Source organism: Paroedura picta, chromosome 4 (assembly GCF_049243985.1).
Source record: "Paroedura picta isolate Pp20150507F chromosome 4, Ppicta_v3.0, whole genome shotgun sequence".
NCBI lineage: Eukaryota > Metazoa > Chordata > Lepidosauria > Squamata > Gekkonidae > Paroedura > Paroedura picta.
In genome coordinates, this window is record NC_135372.1 from 40,792,226 (window position 1) to 40,815,793 (window position 23,568).

Genomic DNA, 23,568 nt, shown 5'->3' on the forward strand with positions numbered 1-23,568 from the left:
TGAAAACTCATGATGGGGATACATTTCGTTACTTTTTTTGTGCTGTAATATGGCTGTGCTTCTGGAATTATTTTGGATAGGATAGGATGTATTATAATGCAACTTAAAAAAAAAACAAAAAACATCGGGTTGAGTGTTAACAGATAGCAGGGAGAAACTGTGGAGTCTCCCAGGATTCTTCTTTAGGCCAGAAGCAAGTTTGAAGATTAAAAAAAAAAACATCAGTCATCAAGATAAAACAGCAAAGGATGTGACTGTGACCTTGGTCTTAAAAAAACAATCTAAAACCTCCTACCCCTTCGCTGCTTCAAGCCAGCAGCTAAGGCAGATTTAGTTAGCTGGGTGACCTTGGGTCAATCACAGTTTTTTCAGGGCTTTCTCAGCCTCACCTTCCTCACAAGGTGTCTGTTGTTGGGTGCTTTGAAACTTCTTCTGGTAGTGAAAAGTAGTGTGTAAATATCAACTGCTGCTTCTACCTTTCCAACAAGACCTACCGTTGCTTTTTCCTTTCTTAAAAGTTTCAAAAGTGACTAGAGCAGTGGTCCCCAACCCTCGGTCGGTGAATCAGTTGGTACCGGGCCACGGCTCCTCCTCGTCCTCCTCCCCGGCTGCTGCCTTGGGGGCCGCCCTGCCATTCTGCCGCTGGCTCACCATTGGTGCTCTCCAGTGGCCGCCATGCCTGGGGCTCCCCCTCAGCGTGGCACTGTGCAGCTGCTGCTGGCAGCGCCCCCCAGCGGGAAGTCAGGGGTGCCAGCGGGAAAGCACGTGGCAGCAGCGATGTCCATCGGCAAAAGACTACCCCCCGGGCCTCAGTAAAATTGTCAAGCGTTGACCGGTCCCTGGTGATAAAAAGGTTGAGGACCACTGGACTAGAGCACAGTAGATTCTGTTTGCTAGGAAAGAATGGTAAGAGAAAGAATGGAAAGAAAGAAAGAATGGACTTGAAAGTCCACATGTCCCAAACCGTGCAGCTCCAAAACACAAATAATAAAAGGTTATTTCTGATAGATGGATGCTTTCTTCCCCCCAATTTAACTGTATATAGGAATTCTCTACCATAGCATTAAATGCTGCATATAGAGTAGACCATATTCTGTGTGGTGAAACCTGCATTCTTTGATAAAGCTGTGAAACATTGCCTAATTTTGCTTTATTTTTCATAATTCTAGTTTTTGCTAGGGGGGAAGAAAATTAAGGAATTTTGCATGGAAGCCCCACCTCAAAATGTTGTCAAGCTCCTTCAGCCACCCACACATCCAGCCTGCCCCCCAGCTCCAGAAATTTGAACCCATTGGAAGACTTTGCTCCTAAAAAGAAACGCACAACAAAAGCTGAGTTTTTTAAGAAGCCAAATTTTGCACCTGGACTATTCTGCCCTTCTTTGTTCCACCCTTCCACCTTATTCATATGCAATTCCTTCATTTCCATACCTGGTGGAGCAAATTAAGGTTCTGCCTGAGGTGCTAAACTACATGACAGAGAGGTATGAGCTAGGCCTAAATACATTATGTGTTCAGGAATTCTCTGGAGGAAATCTACTGCATTTCTTAAAACTCACCAGATGTTCAGGGATCTAATTTGGATTGCAACTGCAGCATGAAATGTTTTGAAGCCCCTCCCCCTCCTCAGCACTATTTTCCCAATCAAAAACATGAAGACAACTATTTTGTCATCTCAGGTTCGAGGCCTGGTGTCAAACGGGTCCCAATAATCCCAAAACACCAGAGTGGAAAGATAAAGAATTTATTCTGCAGAATTAACTGTCATGGTATACAAAAGCAAGGCCCTGAATCTCCAGACAGTGGATTATATGCATTCACCTAAAAACAGCCTACAGACTTGCAACTGGTCAAAGCTGGCTAAAGAATATTATTGGGTCTATAATTCTACTACTGAAATTTCCATGACAACCACCTTGTCCTCACCGCCTTCGTGAAAACAGAATGGTATTTTAGGTTTCATCTTCCTCGGAGCACAGACTGCAGTACTCCTGCTTAACATAAATCCAACAGTGTACTGGGGTGAAGCAGTGTACCTCAAGAGCCCCAGAGATGTACTGCGGCATGGGGGATTCCAAGATGGCATCTGCACAGAGTGGGCAGCTGCTGCCACAGTAGTGTTGCTTCTGGTGGTCTTCTGTTCGGCATCAGGGCTGTCTTGACTGGGAAGAGGCATCTTTTTATTTGCCTACTAGAGGCAAAGCCGTTGCAATCAGGAAAACAACAGGTGCTAGGAGGCACACCTGCACTGTGGCCTTCCTGCCCACCCAGGGACTCTTGAGGCCCTGCCGCCAAACCTCAAGCACATTCCTGGCCCAGGGGTTATCAATCTCCAGGTGTGGCCTGGAAATCTCCTGGAATTGGAGGTCATCTGCAGACTATAGAGATCAGCTCCCCAGTGAAAAATGTGTGGTTTGGAGGGGGGATTCTGCAGTGAAATGACCACTGACCTCCAGAATTCTGGAGATGAAAGGGCTTGATTGGGAGAGGGGAACTCTGTGGCACTGTGCCCCAGAGAGGTTGCAGGATGCCAATCTCCAGTTGGGACCTGGGGATTTGCTGGAATTCCAGACAACAGAAATCAGTCCCCTTGGAGAAAAAGGCTATGTGGGAGGGGGTGCAGGGATGCTAGGCTCCAGGTGGGAAATGAAGAGAGATGCTGTGTGGCAGTAATTGGCAATAACATTAAACTTGTCAGTTTCTTCCTTCAATGGCAATATTGAATTGATAGCATAATAAGCTTGAAGAGCTGAAAACCTTTCACTGTACATTCTTCAGTACAGTTCAATATCAAAGTAAATCAAAAACAGTTGTATGTTACAATCAAACATGAAAACATTAGTTGGCAAAGAACTTACAGTGAGTTTCCCAATTATTGCCTCTATATCAGTTTTTCTCAACTTTTTTACCATTCGGAACCCCCTGAAATATTCTTCCGGTTTTGATGTGGGATCTCTAGGTCCCAGCTTGAGGCTGGTATCCCTGCCACTATTCAGGGATGCCAGCCTCCAGGTGGGACCTGGAGTTCCCCCAAAATGAAAGCTCCTCTCCAGATTGCAGAGATCAATTCCCTAGGAGGAAAGAGCTGCTTGGGATGGGGATGGGGGACCAGGGGGGGGGGCGCAAAGTACTCTTTCCCTATTAGCAGGCCCCAAGGAGGGCCAATCTGGCAGGGAGTGAATTGTGCGCACACAATTTGTCCTGATTGGTCCTCATTGGCAGAGTGCAATTTGAACTGATTGGCCCTCATTGGCAGAATGCTGTCTCCCTATTGATGGTACACCCCCCAGGGATGGCCAATTAGGTAGGAGTGAGTTGTCAACTTGAACTTTAATATGTTTAATAATGATGGGTTGAGGGATGAGGTGGTGGTTTTTATGTTTATTTATTACATATTTTTGTTTGCAGATTTTTATTTTATATTTTTATTTGTGTATGGGGGGCATGGCAGGGGAATGGTCAGCTGACATCACTTCGGTGGTACCTAGAAGCCTGCAAAATACTTCAGATGTACCTCCACAGTTAAAAGGTTGAAAAAGCTCATCTTGAGAAATGGTGAAAAGGGAGTAACAAATGGGAGGGGTGAGGAGGAGGTTGTCTACATCCTGAGTGGGAGATATCTAAAGTTACTGGAGAAAAAATAATAATTTCTGCAAACTGGCTGACCAACAGACCTGAGTGGAACACTACTTAGATTGTTGAGAGAATGGACATGCCCTGAGGAGGTTGCCTTTTCACAGTGGGACAAACAGCATTTCCTCAAAGCCATTTTTGTATCAGGCACAGGTAGGAGGCTTAAAGTCTGCTTCCCTTCAGGAGATGGACTCAGTTCAAATCAGATTGCTGAGTTTTTACCTTGTTTAGTTAAGCCCTTCCTTGGATTTCGGATCTCTTTCCTGTCCACTGTGGATGATGCTGTTTGGCCATTTAGTAAAATCTAAAGAGAACCAGAAAATGACACCTGCAGGATTCAACCACTTTCACTGGGAAAGGCCAGGTACCAACAATTTATATAATTTTTAAAGAAAAAAATGTGGATCAGGGTGCATTTAGAAAACACGGTAGATGTAAACATAGTTCTGGCAGGAATTCCAAGGTCTTTAATGACTCCGCCCCCTGCAATAAAAGAAGACACAGACCTTTTCAGTATGCATATGCAAGTATGTGGTTGTTCTCTTTACATTTAAAAAGGGTTGCCTGCCCTAGAATTCTTGCCTTCCAATATGTGCATAAATTCTGAAATGAGAATCATCATTATTTATATTTAGTGTATGGCATACATAGTGTACCTAGGAGATCTAAGGATTGTGTGGCAGCCACACAAGGGATATTCAGAGGTAGCTTGCTACTTCCTGCCCCCACATCATGACCTCTAGCGGTCCTTGGAGGAATTACCACCCAAATCCTTGGAGGTCTCCCATCCAGATTCTAGCCAGGGTCTACCCTGCTTAACTTCCTAAACTGACAGGTTCAAACTTGCCTAGGCTATCCTTGGGATAACAATGATGGCTTCTGAGTCCCTGAAGGCCAGTGGCCGAGGACTTTAGGCCATGGTGATAGTGGTAGAAAGGGTCAAGTCAAAATCAACTTGTGACCCTGTTGGGTTTTCAAGGCCAGACACTCAGAGATGGTTTGCCATCATCTGCTTCTGTGTAGCAACCTGGAATTTTCCTTGGTGGTCTCTTGTCCAAGTACTAACTGGAGCCAACCCTGTTTAGCTACAATCCAGATCTGGACCTAGACCATATTGCCTTTTAAGTATTAATTTTTTCCCCAGAACTTTTCCCCCAGGATAAAACAGATCTACCCTGTTTGGGCAGGGATACAAGACCTGATAGGTTGGATTCTCTGCAGGGCCTTTGATCCTCTGTGAGTCCCTTAGCACAATTCATTTGGGCACGTTATGGGGACAAGCTTAAACCCTTATTACCTGTGGGAATCGATTTCTGCTGGTGCTGTTAGAGATGAGGAGTCAAAGTGTTTGGAAAATGTTTGACATATGATTGGCTACGCAAAGCCTGGTAGACGTGCATTGTTAATTCCGGAAAGCGGCTCAGAAAATATTCTTCGGGCTTCTCCAATATCTTCTTCACTCTGAGTTGGAAGAAAGCATTCATCTTTTTATTATGCAAGGTCTAGCTAGTTGCATTCCTCATATCAGCATCCCTGCTAGAAGATGCTGGTCAGTTTCCCTAGATCAGGGGTAGTCAAACTGCGGCCCTACAGATGTCCATGGCCTACAATTCCCATGAGCCCCTGGGAATTGTAGTCCATGGACATCTGGAGTGCCGCAATTTGACTACCCCTGCCCTAGATCTTCTCTTTATGCTTCTGGCTGGTTTTCTAAGGTCAGAAGAAGAAGAGTTGTTTTTTTTATACCCTACTTATCACTACCCGAAGGAGTCTCAAAATTAATGTCACCATGGCCACAACCATAGATAGCTTTAAAAGGTGATTCGATAGATTCATACATGGTCTGTCCATCAGTACCTACCAGCAAGGTGATTAAAGGGAACCACCATGTCCCAAGACAGCAAAACATCTGAAGGCCAGAGCTAGAAGCCAGTGTTGAAGGAGGCCTAAAGCTCTGTGCCCTGATGTTGGCCCTCTAGGGCAGGGGTAGTCAAACTGCGGCCCTCCAGATGTCCATGGACTACAATTCCCAGAAGCCCCTGCCAGCATTTGCCAGCATTTGCTGGCAGGAGCTTCTGGGAATTGTAGTCCATGGACATCTGGAGGGCCGCAGTTTGACTACCCCTGCTCTAGGGCAATGCTTTGGCTACTGCATGGACCAGGATGCTGGATTAAAAGAGCTGTGGGTCCAATCCAGCAGGGCTCTTTTTAAACAATCGGTGTGTCCTGCTGCCACACCATTCAAATGTGTTTTTCCCACAACGACACTGAGATAATTAAAAAAGGGAAGTCAGAAGGCACTTCATACTTTTTCTCGCATCATACTTACTTTAGTGTGTAAGCTTTGAACGGGGGGTCTAAGATACAAAGTCAGAGGACGGCATTTCCCAAGAGTTTATTTACCCCCTAGGATGGTATATCCTGAGAGTTTATTTCTCCTGCAGTCACGGTCTTGCAACAGGTGTCCCAAACATTTTTGAGCCAGTGGGCACCTTGGGGATTCTGACAGGGTGGTGGGCACAGCCACAGAACGGCCATTGCAGAGGGCATGATCACAACATGGCCACCACAGGCGGTGTGCACACAGACGCGCACAGATAGGAGAGAGAGAATAAAACCAACCTTGTGGTGACAGCTCCTGCTGAAACTTGCCCAGCCAGTGGCCACTCAGAAGTCCTGATGGGCAGGTGCCCCACCTGGCCACACCCACTCTCTGAAAACACTTGGTGGGCATCAGGATGGCTATCATGGCACCTTTGGGTACCACCTTGGAGACCCCTGCCCTGCAGTGTACACAATGGGCTTGAGACTTGCTAGTACAGGAAAGTGAGAGGACAAGCAAGACATGCGAAATATAGCCTGAATCTTACCCTGAAGGCTTGGGGTGACTACAAAGGTAACAGAATACACTTACTGATCATCCTTCTCATTGAGGTGTTCCCCAATATTCCTGATTAATCTCAGTAAACTGGCCACGCAGTTCTTATAAGATCTCTTGCCTTTAGAGGGATTGCCCATGCTCATACACTCCAGAACCTCTTGGTCTATCTGAAAAAGACTCATTGTCACGGTCATTAGCTGACACTCACAAAACCCCCACACTTCACAAGAGGATTTCCACTGGCTGCTGGCAGATTTCCCTCACAAAAGCCTAACATGTGCTCTGTGGAAGTGTTTACAATTTGGCAACATTGCAAATCAGTTTCATGCACATTATACAGATGCCTGCATCCAGGATCTCTCAGAATCACAGCTCATCTCCAGACTACAGAGGTCAGTTCCTGAGAAGAAAACAGCAGCTTTGGAGGTGGACTATGTGGCGTTGTCCTTCCCTAAGGCCTTTACCTCCAAAAGCCAGCTTGGTGAAGTGATTGAAAGTGGTAGCTTCTAATCTAGAGAACTGGGTTTGATTCCTCACTCCTCCACATGCAGCCAACTGGGAGACTCTGGGCAAGTCACAGTTCTCTCAGAGCTCTTTCAGCCTCACCTACCTCACAGGGTGCCTTGGTCTATCTGAAAAAGACTCATTGTCACGGTCATTAGCTGACACAAAACCCCCACACTTCACAAGAGGATTCCCACTGGCTGCTGGCAGATTCCACTCACAAAAGCCTAACATGTGCTCTGAGGAAGTGTTTACAATTTGGCAACATTGCAAATCAGTTTCATGCACATTATACAGATGCCTGCCCTGTTGTGGGGAGGGCAAGGGTAGGCAATCACAAGCCGCTTTGAGGCTCTTCTGCCTATAGTGCACTTTCTCTTATCGGAGCATAACTCTCAAGTAACTGAAGCTGTTGCAAAACTCCTCCTTAGGATTTTTTTCAAACGGATTGGGATTTGAAATCTCTTGCCTTTTAACATAAATGCTTTATTTATTCCAGTAAAGGTACTTTGACTCTTCTGCTTAGTAAAAAAAACAGGTTACAAAAAACCAGCTTTTCTTCTGTCCTCCTCCTCCATTGCACTTTAAAAATAGCTAAATTGCATCCCAGCTACTGGTCAATCTTGAGATGTCAGCAACGTCATGCGGAGGGGCCTGAATATGCCGCCAACATTCAAAGCCTAACCAGCTACATTTTGCATGTGTGGAAATGCCCAGAGGTTCCATATAGCTAACATAGCTCATAGCCATTGACGGCTATATCCTCCACCGTTTAAAAAAAAACAGAAAATACACTATCTAAAGTTTGTTTAATAGTGCAATAGAAACCTGTTTATTTAATCTAAGATACCTAAAGCTCCTTGAGGTGGGGCTGCAAAGGACACGCAGTAATGGGTTTAAACTACAAGTACAACGATATAGGCTAGATATCAGGAAAAAAAAATTCACAGTCAGAGTAGTTCAGCAATGGAATAGGCTGCCTAAGGAGGTGGTGAGCTCCCCTCACTGGCAGTCTTGAAGCAAAGGTTGGATACACACTTTTCTTGGATGCTTTGGGCTGATCCTGCATTGAGCAGGGGGTTGGATTAGATGGCTTGTATGGCCCCTTCCAACTCTATGATTCTATGATTTACCCAGCAAAAGTAACTACCCCCTAAAGAGACTATAGAGCCTCTTGTGGCGCAGAGTGGTAAGGCAGCAGTCATGCAGTCTGAAAGCTCTGCCCATGAGGCTGGGAGTTCGATCCCAGCAGCCGGCTCAAGGTTGACTCAGCCTTCTATTCTTCCGAGGTCGGTAAAATGAGTACCCAGCTTGCTGGGGGGTAAACGGTAATGACTGGGGAAGGCACTGGCAAACCAACCCGTATTGAGTCTGCCATGAAAACGCTAGAGTAGCGATCCCCAACCTGTGGGCCACAGACCACGTGTGGTCCGTCGACTAACTGGAGGTGGGCTGCGAAGGACGCCTTCTCCCCCCCCCCCCCCGGCCCTTTACTTCATCCACAATCCAGCAGGCGCACATGGGACTATCTCATTGCAGAGAAACAAGCTCAGGGTTCCCATTGATTTGTCATTGTCATAAGTTAAAATTTCCATGAAAATAAAATGTTCCTTATGTTCATTGTTGTGGCGTGTCTGTATCTTAGGGATGTTTAAACATTACCATAGCGACCAGAGTCAGAGAGCGTTAGGGCAGTGGGCCTCAGTAAAATTGTCAAGCATTGAGTGGTCCCCGGTGATAAAAAGGTTGGGGACCACTGCGCTAGAAGGCGTCACCCGAAGGGTCAAACATGGCCCGGTGCTTGCACAGGGGATACCTTTACCTTTATCTTTATCTTTATCTTTAAAGAGACTATAACAAATGTACTTAAACAACTCAGCTTTGCCAAGTCTCCGGAATGTTTGAAGAGTGTTTTTGTCACCTCTTTGGAGAGGTGATTCCACAGTCATAGGGAACCAGAACAACTCACAGACCTTGGGATGTTGACTGGAGCTACAATACAGGTTTAGGTGGAAGAAGATGGCCCCTTAGATAGGAGGGTCCCCTCCTGCAGAGAGCTTGAATGGTTTATACCAGCACCTTCAATTGAACATGGAAGCCAACTGGCAGCCAATAGGAAGAATTCTACCAGCGTCTGTCTTAGCTCTGTATCACCTGGGGCACATGCACTAGACTGGGGCGGGGCCTTGATGGCTCAGTAGGTTTGCCAAGTATGGGGTGGGAAATTCCTAAGATTTGTGGAGTTAGCAACTCAACTGCCCACGGCTGTGCCCCCTCACCTAATGGAGGGAGGGCAGCAGCAGCTGGCAGCCGCTCCTGTCCACCCTCTTCAGGGCTTTGTTATCAGCCAACTCACACACCCTCCTGCATTACTTGGGCCCAGGCATGCGGGGGGGGGGGGGGGGTTAGTGATTCTATGAGCTCATCCTGGACTTTTGCTTAGTGCCCACAAATCACTAAGATCAATCCTGATTTCAAACTTGGAAAAATATGCATAACAATCCCAACAATCCCTCTTAATTCTGCCGCTTTGTGAATCAACGGACACTTCCGTTAAATCATCTTCAAGGCATGCTGCAGAGCTGATTCACGCATGCTGCAGAGCTGAGAAGCCACCACATGTTACGGGCATGTTACCATCATGTCTGTGGCTTAAGGAATAAACCACTGCCCTGTGCAGTTGCTGTATACATACATACGGGTGAAGACAGTCACTTAGATATGAAGGTCCTAGGCTGTGACAAACAAAGATGCTTATGGATTAAGGAAACAAGCCTTAATGACTCCATTAAAGCAGCCTTTTCAACTTTTTTACTGTTGAGGAACCCCTGAAATATTCTTCAGGCTTTGAGGAACCCCAGAAGTGGCATTATCCTGCAGAATATGGTTAGGAAGCATAGCTGTGGACATGCCCACCGGGCCCCTCCCCTTCCCACCCCCTCCAGGTCCATCATTGGCCATTGGGGGGGGCAGGTTAAAATTAGAAAAAAGAGGAAGAAAAGTTGGTTCTTATATGCCACTTTTCTCTACCAGAAGGAGTTTTCAAGCGGCTTATCATCGCCTTCCCTTTCCTCTCACCACAACAGACACCCTGTGAGTTAGGTGAGGCTGATATTACTGCTTGGTCAGAGCAGCCTTCTCAGTGCTGTGGTGAGCCCAAAGTCACCCAGCTGGCTGGATGTGGGGGAGCGGGGAATCAAACCCAGTTCGCCAGATTAGAAGTCCGCACTCCTAACCACTACACCAAGCTAGTCATTCCATTCAATAAATATTTATCAAATTTTAAAAATATATACTAACTAGAAAAAAAAGCCCATTTATAAAAATGGGCAGAGAGCAGGCATAGTGCCAGGGCTCCGTACCTGGGAGCTCGCAGAGCAGCTGGTGGGGACAGGCTGGTAAGCGGCGCGGTTTGGAGGTCCGGTGGTGCAGGCGATGGGGAAGGGAAGATTGGTCCCTCCAATTGTCTGTCGTGAGGAAGGGTCCAATCCGGACCCTTCCTCATCACGGACACATCCCGCCTCGGCAGGCCTTAACGAATTATTTAGTCCGTGGCGCCCGTGGCGCCACGGGCGGTTTAAAGATAATTAATTAACTCCCACCCATTCAGAAACCCTTCCAGAGCTGTCAAGAAACCCCAGGGTTTTACGAAAGCGTGGTTGAGAAAGCCTGGTGTATTGGTTTAGACAGATCAGAGAGCGATCATGCTTCTGCAGCCTCAATTTGTCTCAGGCTGTGCCAAAAAGGGAGAGTGGGTTCACTGAGACAAACTGAGGCTGCACAAGGGTGCAGTTTGCACTTTACGAGGGGACAGAGACATATGACCTTCCGTCAGGTCTCTTTGAGCCTTAAGAAAGCTTTCCCGCAACTTCTTGTCCTGTTAATATCTCACCTTTTCCCCCCAGTCTTTGAATTGGTTCTTGTCCCTATTCAAAGCCTCCAGAATTCTTCCGTTCTCTTTTTTCCATGTAGTATCGCCAGTGTCATTCCCGACGTCTCTTAAAAACCTGTATTTCCTGCCAAACGGAAGGCAATTGTAAGAACACTGCCAGGATAAGAGCAGCCGTGAGGAGCCACAGTGCTCATTGTGGGGCACGTGAATTGTACATGCTAATGCAGTGTTACTATTCACTATTCCTGCCACAAGCTGTGAGGGGCTGAGCCTTGGTTTCTCAGAGCTTCACAAGCTACCATTGCCATCCTACTGTGGCTATTGCCGTACGCCTTTAACAGCATCACTTACCTGCTTGTTTCCGTTAGCCAGTATCCTGCTAGCCTTCCTCAGCGCCCCATTGCCCATCATGCTTATTTATTTCAGGGCAATTTTTCAGCCAGCCTTTCTCCTAAAAAGGCTCAAGGGGGGATACAAGGATTTTTTAAAAAAAATTAGCAGAATAAAACAATTTTAAAGCTGCATATACCACACAGATGTAGACAAATTCAGACAACCGTAAAAATATTGTTCTCCTGGAAGACCTGTCTAAATTCCACTGCTGTCACAATACTAATAATGTGGGGATGTTCCTGGCCTGCCCAGCATTGTATCCTACAGTATCCACTGCTCAAAAGATTCTGGAGCAGTCAGGTATAGATTTAAACTCCACCAGTGATGGGATGGAACTCTTGAGTAGGGTTGAGTATGCACTTAGCTTTTTATCTCTCCCAGCCCAAATAACCCCCCACCCAACCCTGCTCTGCGCTTCATTCGATTTCCATTTTGATTTTGGGCGCTTTAAATTTTCCCTCTGCAATGTCCATGATCAAGTCTGTGGTGACACTACCTTTTCTCCATGATATCCAGAAGTGGATATAACTCACTACATCTGAGAAAAGCACTCCAAAGGCAAGTGTAGATTTTGCCAGATTAACTTCCTTCCCCTTCTCTGTGCCTCCAACAATGACATAGCCAAGCAGTTGCTGATTGGTCAGGGCGTCAATTCAAAGACTGCAGGAAAACTAGTTCCCAATTGCCATCATCTCTCAGGATATATTTTTACCCTCATTTTGGGATCTGTTTTAAAGTGACTGCGCTCCAAAAGCCCACACTTCTATGATCAGAGATTTGCCTCTTGGATTTACTTTCTCCTCCTCGTTCTCTGTGAGGCTGCTGCCTTCCCTCCTGCCTCCACTCATGCAGGAAAAGAAAAATAAACAAACAGCCTCATGCTCCACTTGCTGGCTGTATCATAGGGAGACAAAAGGCAGGAAATGAAGCACTCTCCAGCCTTGTGCTCTTTCAATGCCGGCTGGAGCTTCACCCAACACCCTCCCCCCCAGTCAAGTGGGAAGGAGACTGAAAATTGGGACCATGCAAGTGCAGACAGGTGACCTGTTTCAGGTTGGGAAAAAGAAAGGCTATAGATCCAGGTTCAAATCAATCAGAATTTGGCAGGATTTAAAGAGGAAAAAATGTAAGTGCAGATATGACCTAGGCCTTGATTTGATAAGCCTAGCTGTCACCCCAGAGTACATTGCAAAAGGGGGTCCTGAAGAAATGTGGTTCCTAGGCTGAGGACAGTTTAAATAGGTCAGACCCAGAAACAAAAAGGCACCCAATGCATTAGCTTTGATGGTGGTAAAATATGCGAGTTGTGGGTAACTCCAGATATCCTGCAGCATTTTGTACTGGGTGGGAATCACCTTCAAGGTCAACCTTAAACAGGCCCTGTTACAGTAGTCCAGCCTCAAGGTTATCATAGCAGGGATCAGTGTGGCCAGATTGGCTGATAATCATGATAAAAACTATTTTTTATGCCAAATCCAGACAGTAGGCTGCAGTTTAGCAGTGGTGTCAGTTTGTTTCTCCTTGTGAAATAAAATAATAAATAACAGAATAACAGGATCTAACAAGACTCTTGAATTCTTAATGGAGATGGCCAGAACCAATAGTGCCACATCAAAAGCAGGTACTGCTGTATTCTCCAAAACCTTGGCTTTGCCAACCAGCATTACCTCCATCTTGTCCAGATTCAGGTTCAACTTGCTCTCACTCAGCAGGTTGACCACAGCTGACAGACAGGTAATGGATTCAGACAGAGACAAGCAGCCTAGACAAAGAACTGTATAACTGGGTGTGATCAACACATATAGACAACAACCTACTCCAAAATGACAGACTGTCTCCTCTGAAGGACATGATCACACTCTAGACTAGGAATGGGCATGAAACAAAACAAACACCTGAACCAAACCAAGAAGCCTGAAATGAACTGACTTGTTTGGGCTAGTCTGTTTAGCTTCTTCCTGCTTACAGGCCAATCATTTCACCAACTGGTTTAATTTCCCCCTGTTTCGAAGTGGGAGAATGCAAAATGGCTGCCACCCATTTCAGCAGCCCACTTTGCTTCTTCCATCTCAGAAGGGGGGAGGGGAGCAAAATGGACAGTTTAAATGGCTCGCAGCCATTTAGACATAAGAACTGACAGGCAGACTGCCCTGCTCAGCTGCTAGGTTTAAATGGCCCAAACTTCCAAACCAAACCAAACAAAAGTGTGGAAATTGTCTGGGGGACGGGGAGGGATACAAACCGGGCCAAATTCATTATGAATTTTGACTCGTGAGCCAGTTCATGCCATCCCCACTCCTGACATGTCTACTGCCAGAAGTAAAAAATGGATCTGAAAGCAAAGAACTGCACAAAGAACCACACAGAAAACATCACAACTGATTGCTGATTCTTGCATATCTTGGGACTCAGTCTTTGGAATCAACAAAAGCCTGAAACACCCTAAATAATCATGCTGGACATAACTCAGCAGACACAATGCTAGTGGACAAGTTAACTTTGCTGTGTTTCTATCTCTGACCCCTCACAGGTTTACAAATAAGCTCAGCAGAATGCTTGTCAGAATGCTTGCCTGGGTTTTCCAGTGGTAGCAGTCTAACCATCTTCCTGCCCTTTTCAGTTCACCAAACTCTAGAGTAAACTATAGGACAAGATCCCTTCTTCTAGAAGGAAAAGGATGCTGAGATGCAGAGATGCAGCCTTTTATTTTCCCTTAAAATATTATTGTACTTATATTTCACTATTCAGGTCCAAATTACCCCATGAAACCTAAAAATTCTATTTACAGAGCTCTGGGCTCATCACCTCATTCCTTTTCTGTGGCTATTTATAGTAATAATGGGGTGATTGTGGTAAGGGAGGTTTAAGAATAGGTGGTTGAGAGCTTGCTGTATTAATTTGGTACTCACATCTGATTGCTCCAGAAATAAGGATGCAGAATCAATTTCGCCAGTTGCTCACTCACTGGTGTTTTCTCATCAGGTTTTACCAGACATTTTCTGAGGTCTTCAACCTCAGTATTGTTGACTGCATCTTTCGGACACTGGGCTGGCAACTCTTCGAAACGTGTCTGGCCCCTCATTGCAATGTATAGGACAAGCTTTTCAAGACCCTGTGCACAACAGCAAACATCTATAGCTCTCTTGATCTCAAAATCACATACCCAAACAATTGCAAGTTTGCATTCATACGCTTATCTTACAGAAAATTTGCTTCTCAAAGCCAGACTAGGCGTGGCATTTTACCAGCATTCCCAATGGGGACTAGCAGCTATATTGCAATTTTGGGTCTCCATAAGGATATATCCATAAGGATATATATGGATCAGACCAGCGGTCCATCTATTTATTTCAGAAAAGCATCCCATTAAACTTGCCAGGGTAGCCGATGCCCTTGGAAGCATGTTCCAAATAAATAACTTATGTTTGCAAGAGCGGGAACGTAATATTGTTTAATCTATTTTGTTTCCTTGGATTGTGTTTGCATATGCCAATAAAGGTTGTCTGAGTCTAGGTCTGAGTCTATTTATTGTATTTATTATTGAATTTATACCCCACCCCTCTCGACAAGTTGGATCAGGGCAGTTTACAGAATAAAAAGGGCTCAATGGCCCAAACACAATAGAAAAATTAAATCAACAAGCTTCCCCCCTAAATTAACCATAAAACAATGTAGCAGCAACAAGATGGGGGACAAAAATTAAAAAAAAATACCTCCCCATAACTCCCCCCCCCCCCCCGCTGCCCATACCTCACTCTCTGACATTTTGTGGCTGACTGTGCCTCCCATGACAGCCATTTTGTGGTTGCGACCAACAGTGTGTCAGAATTCCAAGGGGGCCCACAGCTGGAAAAGGCTGAAGATCTCTAGTGTACATACAGGCATTATTTTGTTATAAGTTTCAGGAATAATATCCAACATGTAAAAGGCCAGAGAGGTGAAAGTAGAAAATAGTCGCTTACCTTCAGGTCTTCTCTGATTATGTCATTTTTTTCAGAGTCACTGCCAATTAATTTTTTGCTCTTATCAAAGTCTGCTAGGAAAACCTTGTCAGCAGCATCTAACAAAGAAATGGGAACAAAGAAGTGAAGCCGCTTTGGAGGAGGTTTTCTGAAAGTGTTGGCAAATGATGGCGGTTTTAATCATACAGTGAGGGCATTTTGCAGTTCCATTAAAAAAAACAAAAACCTCATGCTGATTTCTCAGTACAACATTCTGATTTCTCAGGTTAAAAATTCTTAAACTGAAAAGAGTGAAAGGCAGCAGACACCGAAATGTTAAACCCACCTTCCTTTCCCTGCACGGTCTCAAAGCAAACTGAAATGGCACGAACCTACTATGTCAATTTTATGGATAGAACAAGACACCTGATCTTTGTCTGACTGACCCTTTGCCTGGGAAGACTCAGGTCCAACTCTCTGCTCAGCCACTCTCTCTGAAGCTAACCCACCTTGCAGATTTCTTGTGAAGGTCAAACAGGCATGCTGCCACATATGCTTCCTGGAGGAAGTGGTAGGATAAGGGTGCAGCCAGTGACATTAAACACGTAGTGAAGGAAAGTGTTAACATGCTTTTGCAGTGTTAAATTAACTCAGTGGTTGTTCTCTCACTTATAAGCATAATAGTAATCTAAATAGGGATAGGTTTTTTTCTCCCTTTGATTGTAGACCGTACAAGCCACCCCATTTGTCTGCATTTGCTTGTGTTAAATTAACAGCAAAACTTTGCCCAGCGGTGGGCAGGTTGGTAGGGTAAAGGGCAGCAATGCCTGACCTAGCTTCTCGTCAATAGATTGGGGTTGGAGGAAGGAACCGCAGATTGTTCGTGTTCACTGCAGCTTAGGGTATTCTTGGTCCTGGAAATCAAAGCTCACCATGGAACCAGCCATGTACTACTGCATTCTATCAACCCCCCACATAAGAGTCCTGGAATTCATCCAGTCCAACTTCCTTCTCAGTGCCGAACATCTAAAGCCAGGGCATTCCCAGTAGGTGGCTGTCCAGACTCTACTTGAAAATTCTAGAAAGGAGAAGCCCATCCTAGGTTCTAGATTGGCCTTAGACAGTTCCGCAGGGCTTGTAAGACAGAGTTGTTCCATCAAGCCCATGGTTGTGGCCAACCTGTGGTCCTCCGGATGTTCATGGATTACAATTCCCATGAGCCCTTGCCAGCGTTTGCTGGCAGAGGCTCATGGGAATTGTAGTCCATGAACATCTGGATGACCACAGGTTGACTACCCCATATGATCTGCTGGCTTCCCTGTCAAAACCCAGGGACCAAATGAAATGGCCAACTTTATGGGCCATTTCGCACGGCTTCAAAATAGCACAATGGTTGCTAATTGAAAACGCTACTAATTTGCCTTAACGCACGACGTCGCAGACAATCTGCAACACTCCTGAAACCAATCAGCAAAAAGCGCTTCGTTGTAGCGCTTTCAGGGGAATCCAGAAAAGTGGATTCACCCTCCGGATAGCGATACACTCCTGCAACCAATCTGCAACACTAGCGCTAAAGACCTGTGCGTTACCATTGTTGCGGGTTCTTCAAAGTCCCTCCTCCTGAGCCTGTCCTCCAAACTTCCGGCGAAGCGATCGCCATTTTTTTTTCTCCGAGCGAGCGGGGATAAACGCACCAGCGAGCCTCTTTCTGTTTAGAGGCTTCCCTGGCTTCAGTCCTTCAACTTTAGTCACTAAGCACAAACCACATAAAAGCCCGTTTGCTGAAATAAAGTCCCTTTATTTTTTACACATTAATTCAGCCGAAAATCGGGCCCGTGAGAGGGGGGGGGATTTTTTTTTTATCACTCGAGGCAGCGTGCCAACGATCATACAATCAAACGACAGCTCACATTAGGCAGCTGGATGGGTCTCTCCGTTGCAACGAATCTACCTAGATTCGTTGCTATGGGTCTGTTTTTTTTTTTTTAAACCTTTCTTAAAGGGAAAGGGGCTGTTTGGGAGCATGCTAACGGCTGCCCATTGGCTGCTTGACGGCCAGGGGCGGGACGAGCTTGGCAATAGCGCTTCCTTTCTAGCGATTTCTGCCGAGACTGGAAGCCTGTGGGAAACTCTAAAAAACGCAACTGATTCCACTACAAAGGCAGGTATGCATAACGACGAATTCCACTATTTTAAATGGCGATTTTTCATTCCGCAAACAATTTGCAACAAAGATCCCCGTGCGAAAAGGCCCTATGATTTCCTCCCTCTCCCCTATGATAGGAGATCAGACAATCCGTTTATTTCTTGTTTTGGTGCTTATGATTTAATGTATTTATTTTAAATTCTATTTGTATACAATCCACCCTGAGTCTCATGAGGTAGGGCAGAATATAAATCCAACAATCTAACAACAAGAGGTGATTTAAGGAGCTGAGAACTGGGAATGTCAAAGGCAAAACCTGACCTGAGAAAGTTTTCATTTGGTTCAAGAGGAGTGAACATAGTCTTCTTCAAAAGTAGAAGAAGAAGAGTTGGTAGGTTCTTATATGCTGCTTTTCTCTACCCGAAGGAGTCTCAAAGCAGCTTACAATCGCCTTCCCTTTCCTCTTCCCACAACAGACACCCTGTGAGGTAGGTGAGGCTGAGAGAGCCCTGATATTACTGCTAGATCAGAACAGCTTTATCAGTGCCCTGGCGAGCCCAAGGTCACCCAGCCGGATGCATGTGGGGGAGTGCAGAATTGAACATGGCTCACCAGATTAGAAGCCCACACTCCTAACCACTACACCAAACTGGCTCTCACACCAAACTGGCTATCTTTGCTGTCCCTACTTTGCTAAGGTAAAATCTGCAAATTATGACATTGAAGATGGGAGACTCACGAAACAAGCGGGAGTGAAAGTCAGCATGCTTGGTTGACTGCTAAGAAAATGATACCTCCTGCTTTGAGCCTCCTGTGAGAGGTAGTACCAGTAAGGAATCTATATTACTTTGACCCCTGTGAACAAGCCATTGGTGGCACCATAATGTATGAGCGTTCTGCTCCACCTCTATCTCAAGTCAATTAGACTTCAAAAGACAAATGCCTCAGACTCCTGTTGCTCATTCTAGTCTACTGGGCTTCACAGGAGACATGTATCATACTCCCTGTCGACAGGTTGCAAAACACAAGAGCATACAAACCTATCAAAATGTTGCTTGGGTGTAGATCTTGGTGGCCAAACCCAAATGCGTGTAGCTCCTGCACTGCCTGAAAGATGGTTTTAAGAATGTCCTTGCTCTTCAGATCTGCATTTTCTGCCCTCCCAAAGTATTCCTCAAGGTTTTGCTCACAAAGAGTAAAGCACAAGTAGAGACAGGAATTCTGTTCTTCTGACCCATAGTACTTCAGCAGGTGGTTGCTGTTACGGCAATTTTTGAGGCAGGTCCTCTCTCTATTGGCATTCTCTGAACGTACAGAGAAAACCTTCACGGCCACCTCTGCCCCATCATAGAATCCAAGGTAAACACCACCTTGGGAGCTTCTCTGAATCTTGTATTTTTCAGACATGAAGATCTTAAGCTTCCCAGTCATACGACAATAGATTGCAGAGAGGGCTTGGAGCTGTGATCCCCAGTGCCTGCTGGGGGATGTCCACAGAACCTGGTTCAAGTCAAGCTGGCTTAAACTTGCCTTGGCACCATACTGACCCAGCAGCTTTATCATGTCCCTGTTGTAGGTCCTCCTGGCAATCTCATTGAGGTTCCCAATGTCTGTCCGGGCATTTTTCTCACACAGCATCCTTGCGATGTCGCAGTTCTCCTTCTCCACAGCGACCATTAGTGCCGTCTGGCCGTTTTTGTCAGCTTTGTCGATGTCCACTTCATCTTTTTCCAATATAGCGTTCACCAGCTCTTGGCTCTGCTGTTCCACTGCCAAGATAAGAGTGGTCTTCCCACCTTCTCTCTTGGTGGTTTCGGCCCCTTTTTCTAAGAGGAACAGGCCCGCCGCCTCTTTGGCTTGGCTCCAGGGCTCGCTTGGGGTCACCTGGAGAGCATGGAGGAAAGCATTCCTGTCCCGATTGTCAGAGATGTTCACATCAGCACCCATTTCATCCACGAGGGCTTGGACGATAGCGACATGACCTCTCCTTGCAGCATCCATCAGCGCTGTCGTGCCTCCTTTATTCAAAACCCTTTTTTCCTCGCCCACTATTCTCCCCAAATTTACATCTGCTCCTCTGCCATACAAGAACCTCAGGGCTTCTTCTTTCCCGTGCCACGCTGCTTCCATGAATGCCGTGAAACCGTTGTCATCACGCTCATTGATTTCTGACCCCTTAGAGAGAAAGAGGTCCAGGAGCTCCACATTGCCCATTATGCCTGCTACAATAAAAGGGGTAGCACCGTTATCCTTCCTCACACAGGGAGCAGCCCCTCGGTCAAGCAGAAAGTGGACAAGCTCCACCTTGTCTCCCTGTACGGCACTGTGAAGGGGGGTCCAGCCGTAATTCGCCTTAAAATTTATATCTGCACCTTCTTCCAGCAATTGCTGGACTTCCTCAAAGCAGCCTTCTTGGACGGCCCTGAACAGCTGAGCGGATTTATCTGCGGCCATTCCTTTTCCAGAAGGTTCTGAAGCCTTCGAAGAGGGCTTTTGATTCATTCAAAACGTATTTCTTCTGAAAGTGCAAATATGTAAATAGCTAACTTCAGAAATGTATTGAGGGCAGTGTTTTAGATCCCAGGTTCTCAGATTTTTAGAAAAAGACAAAAACAGATGCCTTTTTCATCCTGTCTTTCGAAAAGCATTCATGCAGTCCATCTGTTTACTGAACACAGGTAACCTATAGACACAAGCTCACAAAAAAGGAGGCCTACAAACTACTGTTAGGCAAGGTAGTAAAATGGAACCTCCATGTTCAGAGGCAATATACCTCTGGATTTCAAAGTCTGTGAATATGCAGGAGAGCGAAGCATCATGTCCTGCTTGTCAGTCAGGAGGCAGCTAGTTGACCTTTACTGCAAATCAGATGCTAGACTACACAGCCCATCATCCCTCTGGTCCTGCAGGGATCTTCCTACACAAAGATTTTGTTCTTGTGTTTCAGACCTCCACAGTGGAAGCAGCTGCTCTTGAGTGTTGCTGTGTCTAGAGCAAAGAAGAAGAAGCAGTTCAGCCATCAAATCTTGGCAAATACTGAATAATACTACCCTTTCCCGCAGTTACCTTGCATACTTCCACAGGCATCACTAGGGAAAACCAAGAAAAAACTAGGCCACTCTAGGAAAAGGCCTTAAAGAACACTGTCTACTTAACCACGTTGACCAATCAACTAGCAGCATTGACGGTCAGTCCAGTCTCCTGCAGGAATGAGCAGCCTATTCCTTTCCTCCATCCCATAAAGGCCATTGCGATTTAAGGTGGGCCATATTTGTTAAGGTGCATGGGAAGAAGGCCAAGGAGCCCGCTATGGCCCAGTGATATTGAACAGGCGGTCGTGCAACACCTTAAAAATGAGCCATTTTTGTTGTCGTTGAACAACTTTCTATCTCACCATCCTATAATGCTATATGACAATAGCTGAAATCAAGTGGAATTTATAGTGGTGTGAGCAGTTGGAACCCTCCCGCTCAGGTGTACAAAGCAGTCATCCAAGTGGGTGGCCTCTGTACACAGGGTGGTAGAAGGGCGGGCAAAGGGAGAGAAAAATGTTTATTTTCTTGATTTGCACACTCATTTATTTATACAACTTTCTCCCTTATGAGGCCCACATTCTTAGCAACAGGGGGAAGAAAAACGGCAGCGGGGCTGCCTGCTGTATGAGGAAAGGCTTCACCTGTTGAACTTCCACCTGCCAGGTGGCTGTGAAATGCACAGGAGGCCTTCCAAAGAGGAAAAATATGGCGACTCTTGGGGCCTTTTCACACGGGGATCTTTGTTGCAAATTGTTTGCGGAATGAAAAATTGCCATTTAAAATAGTGGAATTCGTCGTTATGCATACCTGCCTTTGTAGTGGAATCAGTTGCGTTTTTTAGCGTTTCCCACAGGCTTCCGGTCTCGGCAGAAATCGCTAGAAAGGAAGCGCTATTGCCAAGCTCGTCCCGCCCCTGGCCGTCAAGCAGCCAATGGGCAGCCATTAGCATGCTCCCAAACAGCCCCTTTCCCTTTAAGAAAGGTTTTTAAAAAAAAAAAACAGACCCATAGCAACGAATCTAGGTAGATTCGTTGCAACGGAGAGACCCATCCAGTTGCCTAATGTGAGCTGTCGTTTGATTGTATGATCGTTGGCACGCTGCCTCGAGTGATAAAAAAAAAATCCCCCCCCCTCTCACGGGCCCGATTTTCGGCTGAATTAATGTGTAAAAAATAAAGGGACTTTATTTCAGCAAACGAGCTTTTATGTGGTTTGTGCTTAGTGACTAAAGGTGAAGGACTGAAGCCAGGGAAGCCTCTAAACAGAAAGAGGCTCGCTGGTGCGTTCATCCCCGCTCGCTCGGAGAAAAAAAAATGGCGATCGCTTCGCCGGAAGATCGGAGGAGAGAGCCAGGGGGAGGGACTTTGAAGAACCCGCAACAATGGTAACGCACAGGTCTTTAGCGCTAGTGTTGCAGATTGGTTGCAGGAGTGTATCGCTATCCGGAGGGTGAATCCACTTTTCTGGATTCCCCTGAAAGCGCTACAACGAAGCGTTTTTTGCTGATTGGTTTCAGGAGTGTTGCAGATTGTCTGCGACGTCGTGCGTTAAGGCAAATTAGTAGCGTTTTCAATTAGCAACCATTGTGCTATTTTGAAGCCGTGCGAAATGGCCCTTGGAGTCGCTCTTCATTTGCTCCTCAGTTCTTGTTTACCAGCCCTGTCCTTCTGTTACTTCCCCAACCAACAAGTTTCCCCTTCTAATCTTGCTGCCCGCTCTGTCTTTTGAACTCCTCTCAAGTTCAGAGAAGTGTTTTTCTTTTCTGTCCCTTGCTGCCCCTTAACAATTTCTCTGAGCCTGCTCCCATGTCCTCCACGTTCCCATCAGTTCCACCCTTGCCTGTAGGGTTACCACCTTTGGGATGGGAAAAACCTGGAGACTTTGGGGTAGAGCTGGGAGTGGGGGGGGATTTGGGGGCACGGAAGGATCTCAGTGGAGTGGAATGTTATGGAGCCCACCCTCCCAAGCAGCCATTGTCGCCAGGGGAACTGATCTCTGTCGCCTGGAGATGAGCTGTAATTCCAGGGGCTCCCCAGCCCAGGCCCCACCTGGAGGCCAGCATCCCTGTTTGCCTAAATATCCGTGCCTCCCACCAACACTCAGACCCACCCAAAATACAGCAAGAAAACAATCCTAGGAACAGATATTACTTCACTTACTTTCTAGCGGTTTTTTCCCCCCTCTGCTTTGTTGATTCCGAATTGCAGCTGTTGGAAAAGAGGGGAGGCGAGCTGCGAAGGCGCAGATGGGAAGGAGGAAAAGGAGCTTTCTTTTTGCAAAAAGAACTGCCGATTCAGGGGTGGAGGAGGAAATACTCCTGTGGCTGGAGGAGGAGGGGCATGGTGCACAAATCTGCACTTTCGGTTTGGTCTGCAAGCAAGTCCGAAGCAGCGAGAGGCGTCTGGGAGAAATTCCAGAGTGTAAATTCTCCCCCCCCCTTCCATGCAGGAAGACTAGGCCGTGAGAGAATCGAGCTAAGGTTCTTAGCTCGAAGTTTTGAGTCCAGTGGCATTTTTGGGACCAGCACAATTTTATTGAAGCTGTCAGCTTTGATGTGCATGCATACTTCCTCAGACACCCAAGGTCAGCCAGTGAGCTTTGTGGCAGAACAGGGATTCAAACCTGGGCCTTCTAGATCTGACATGCTATCCCACACTGGTTTTAGGTGCAATGACATTGGGAGGGGTTGGGGGGTTATGCTTGAGAGTTCTGGGCAGGGTGTGATATTGGGGTACCTCCAGGACTGGTTCTGTGGCCTATACATCCAAGCAGGTGTTTGGGAGTGGCAGAAATGATGTCATTGACCCACAGGGGCTTGGCACACTTCTAGAAATCTCGTGTGGCACAAGAGATGTTCGCTTTCAGGCCCAATCCAAGCATGGATGACAACAGAAATCAGCAGTGTGCACAAGGCACTGCACATAAGGAGGCCAGCTTGCATGTGTATGTATAAATGTCATAACTTGGGGATATTTTTTAAAAAAAAATAAACCCATATCATTTCTCATGCTTCAATTAAATGTGAATTTTGTAATCTACATATGCGCACTAAGACAGTGATTTTCCACCCGTGGGGCTTTGTCTGCCAAGCTGCAAGTCCCTACAGAGCCTTTTATTATTATATTATTGATGTTTTGGAAGTCC

General features: G+C 46.1%; 1 protein-coding gene across 2 annotated transcripts; it reads right to left on the minus strand.

Moving 5' to 3' along the window:
• Positions 1–1,727: 1,727 nt before the first annotated feature.
• RNASEL (ribonuclease L) lies at positions 1,728–22,774 on the minus strand. Of its 2 annotated transcripts, XM_077332591.1 has the most exons (8): positions 22,584–22,771; positions 18,430–20,377; positions 15,265–15,362; positions 14,212–14,414; positions 10,910–11,033; positions 6,547–6,680; positions 4,930–5,093; positions 1,728–4,115 (listed from the first exon to the last, which is right to left on the minus strand). In XM_077332591.1, the coding sequence occupies exons 2-7, from the start codon at positions 19,889–19,891 to the stop codon at positions 4,958–4,960; spliced, it is 2,157 nt and encodes a 718-aa protein (XP_077188706.1). In that variant the 5' UTR covers positions 19,892–20,377; positions 22,584–22,771; the 3' UTR covers positions 1,728–4,115; positions 4,930–4,957. The 2 variants fall into 2 exon arrangements, 1 of the variants encoding a protein (XP_077188706.1); XR_013230050.1 differs by lacking the exon at positions 6,547–6,680 and having other exon boundaries at positions 22,584–22,774.
• Between the last annotated feature and the right edge of the window lie 794 nt (positions 22,775–23,568).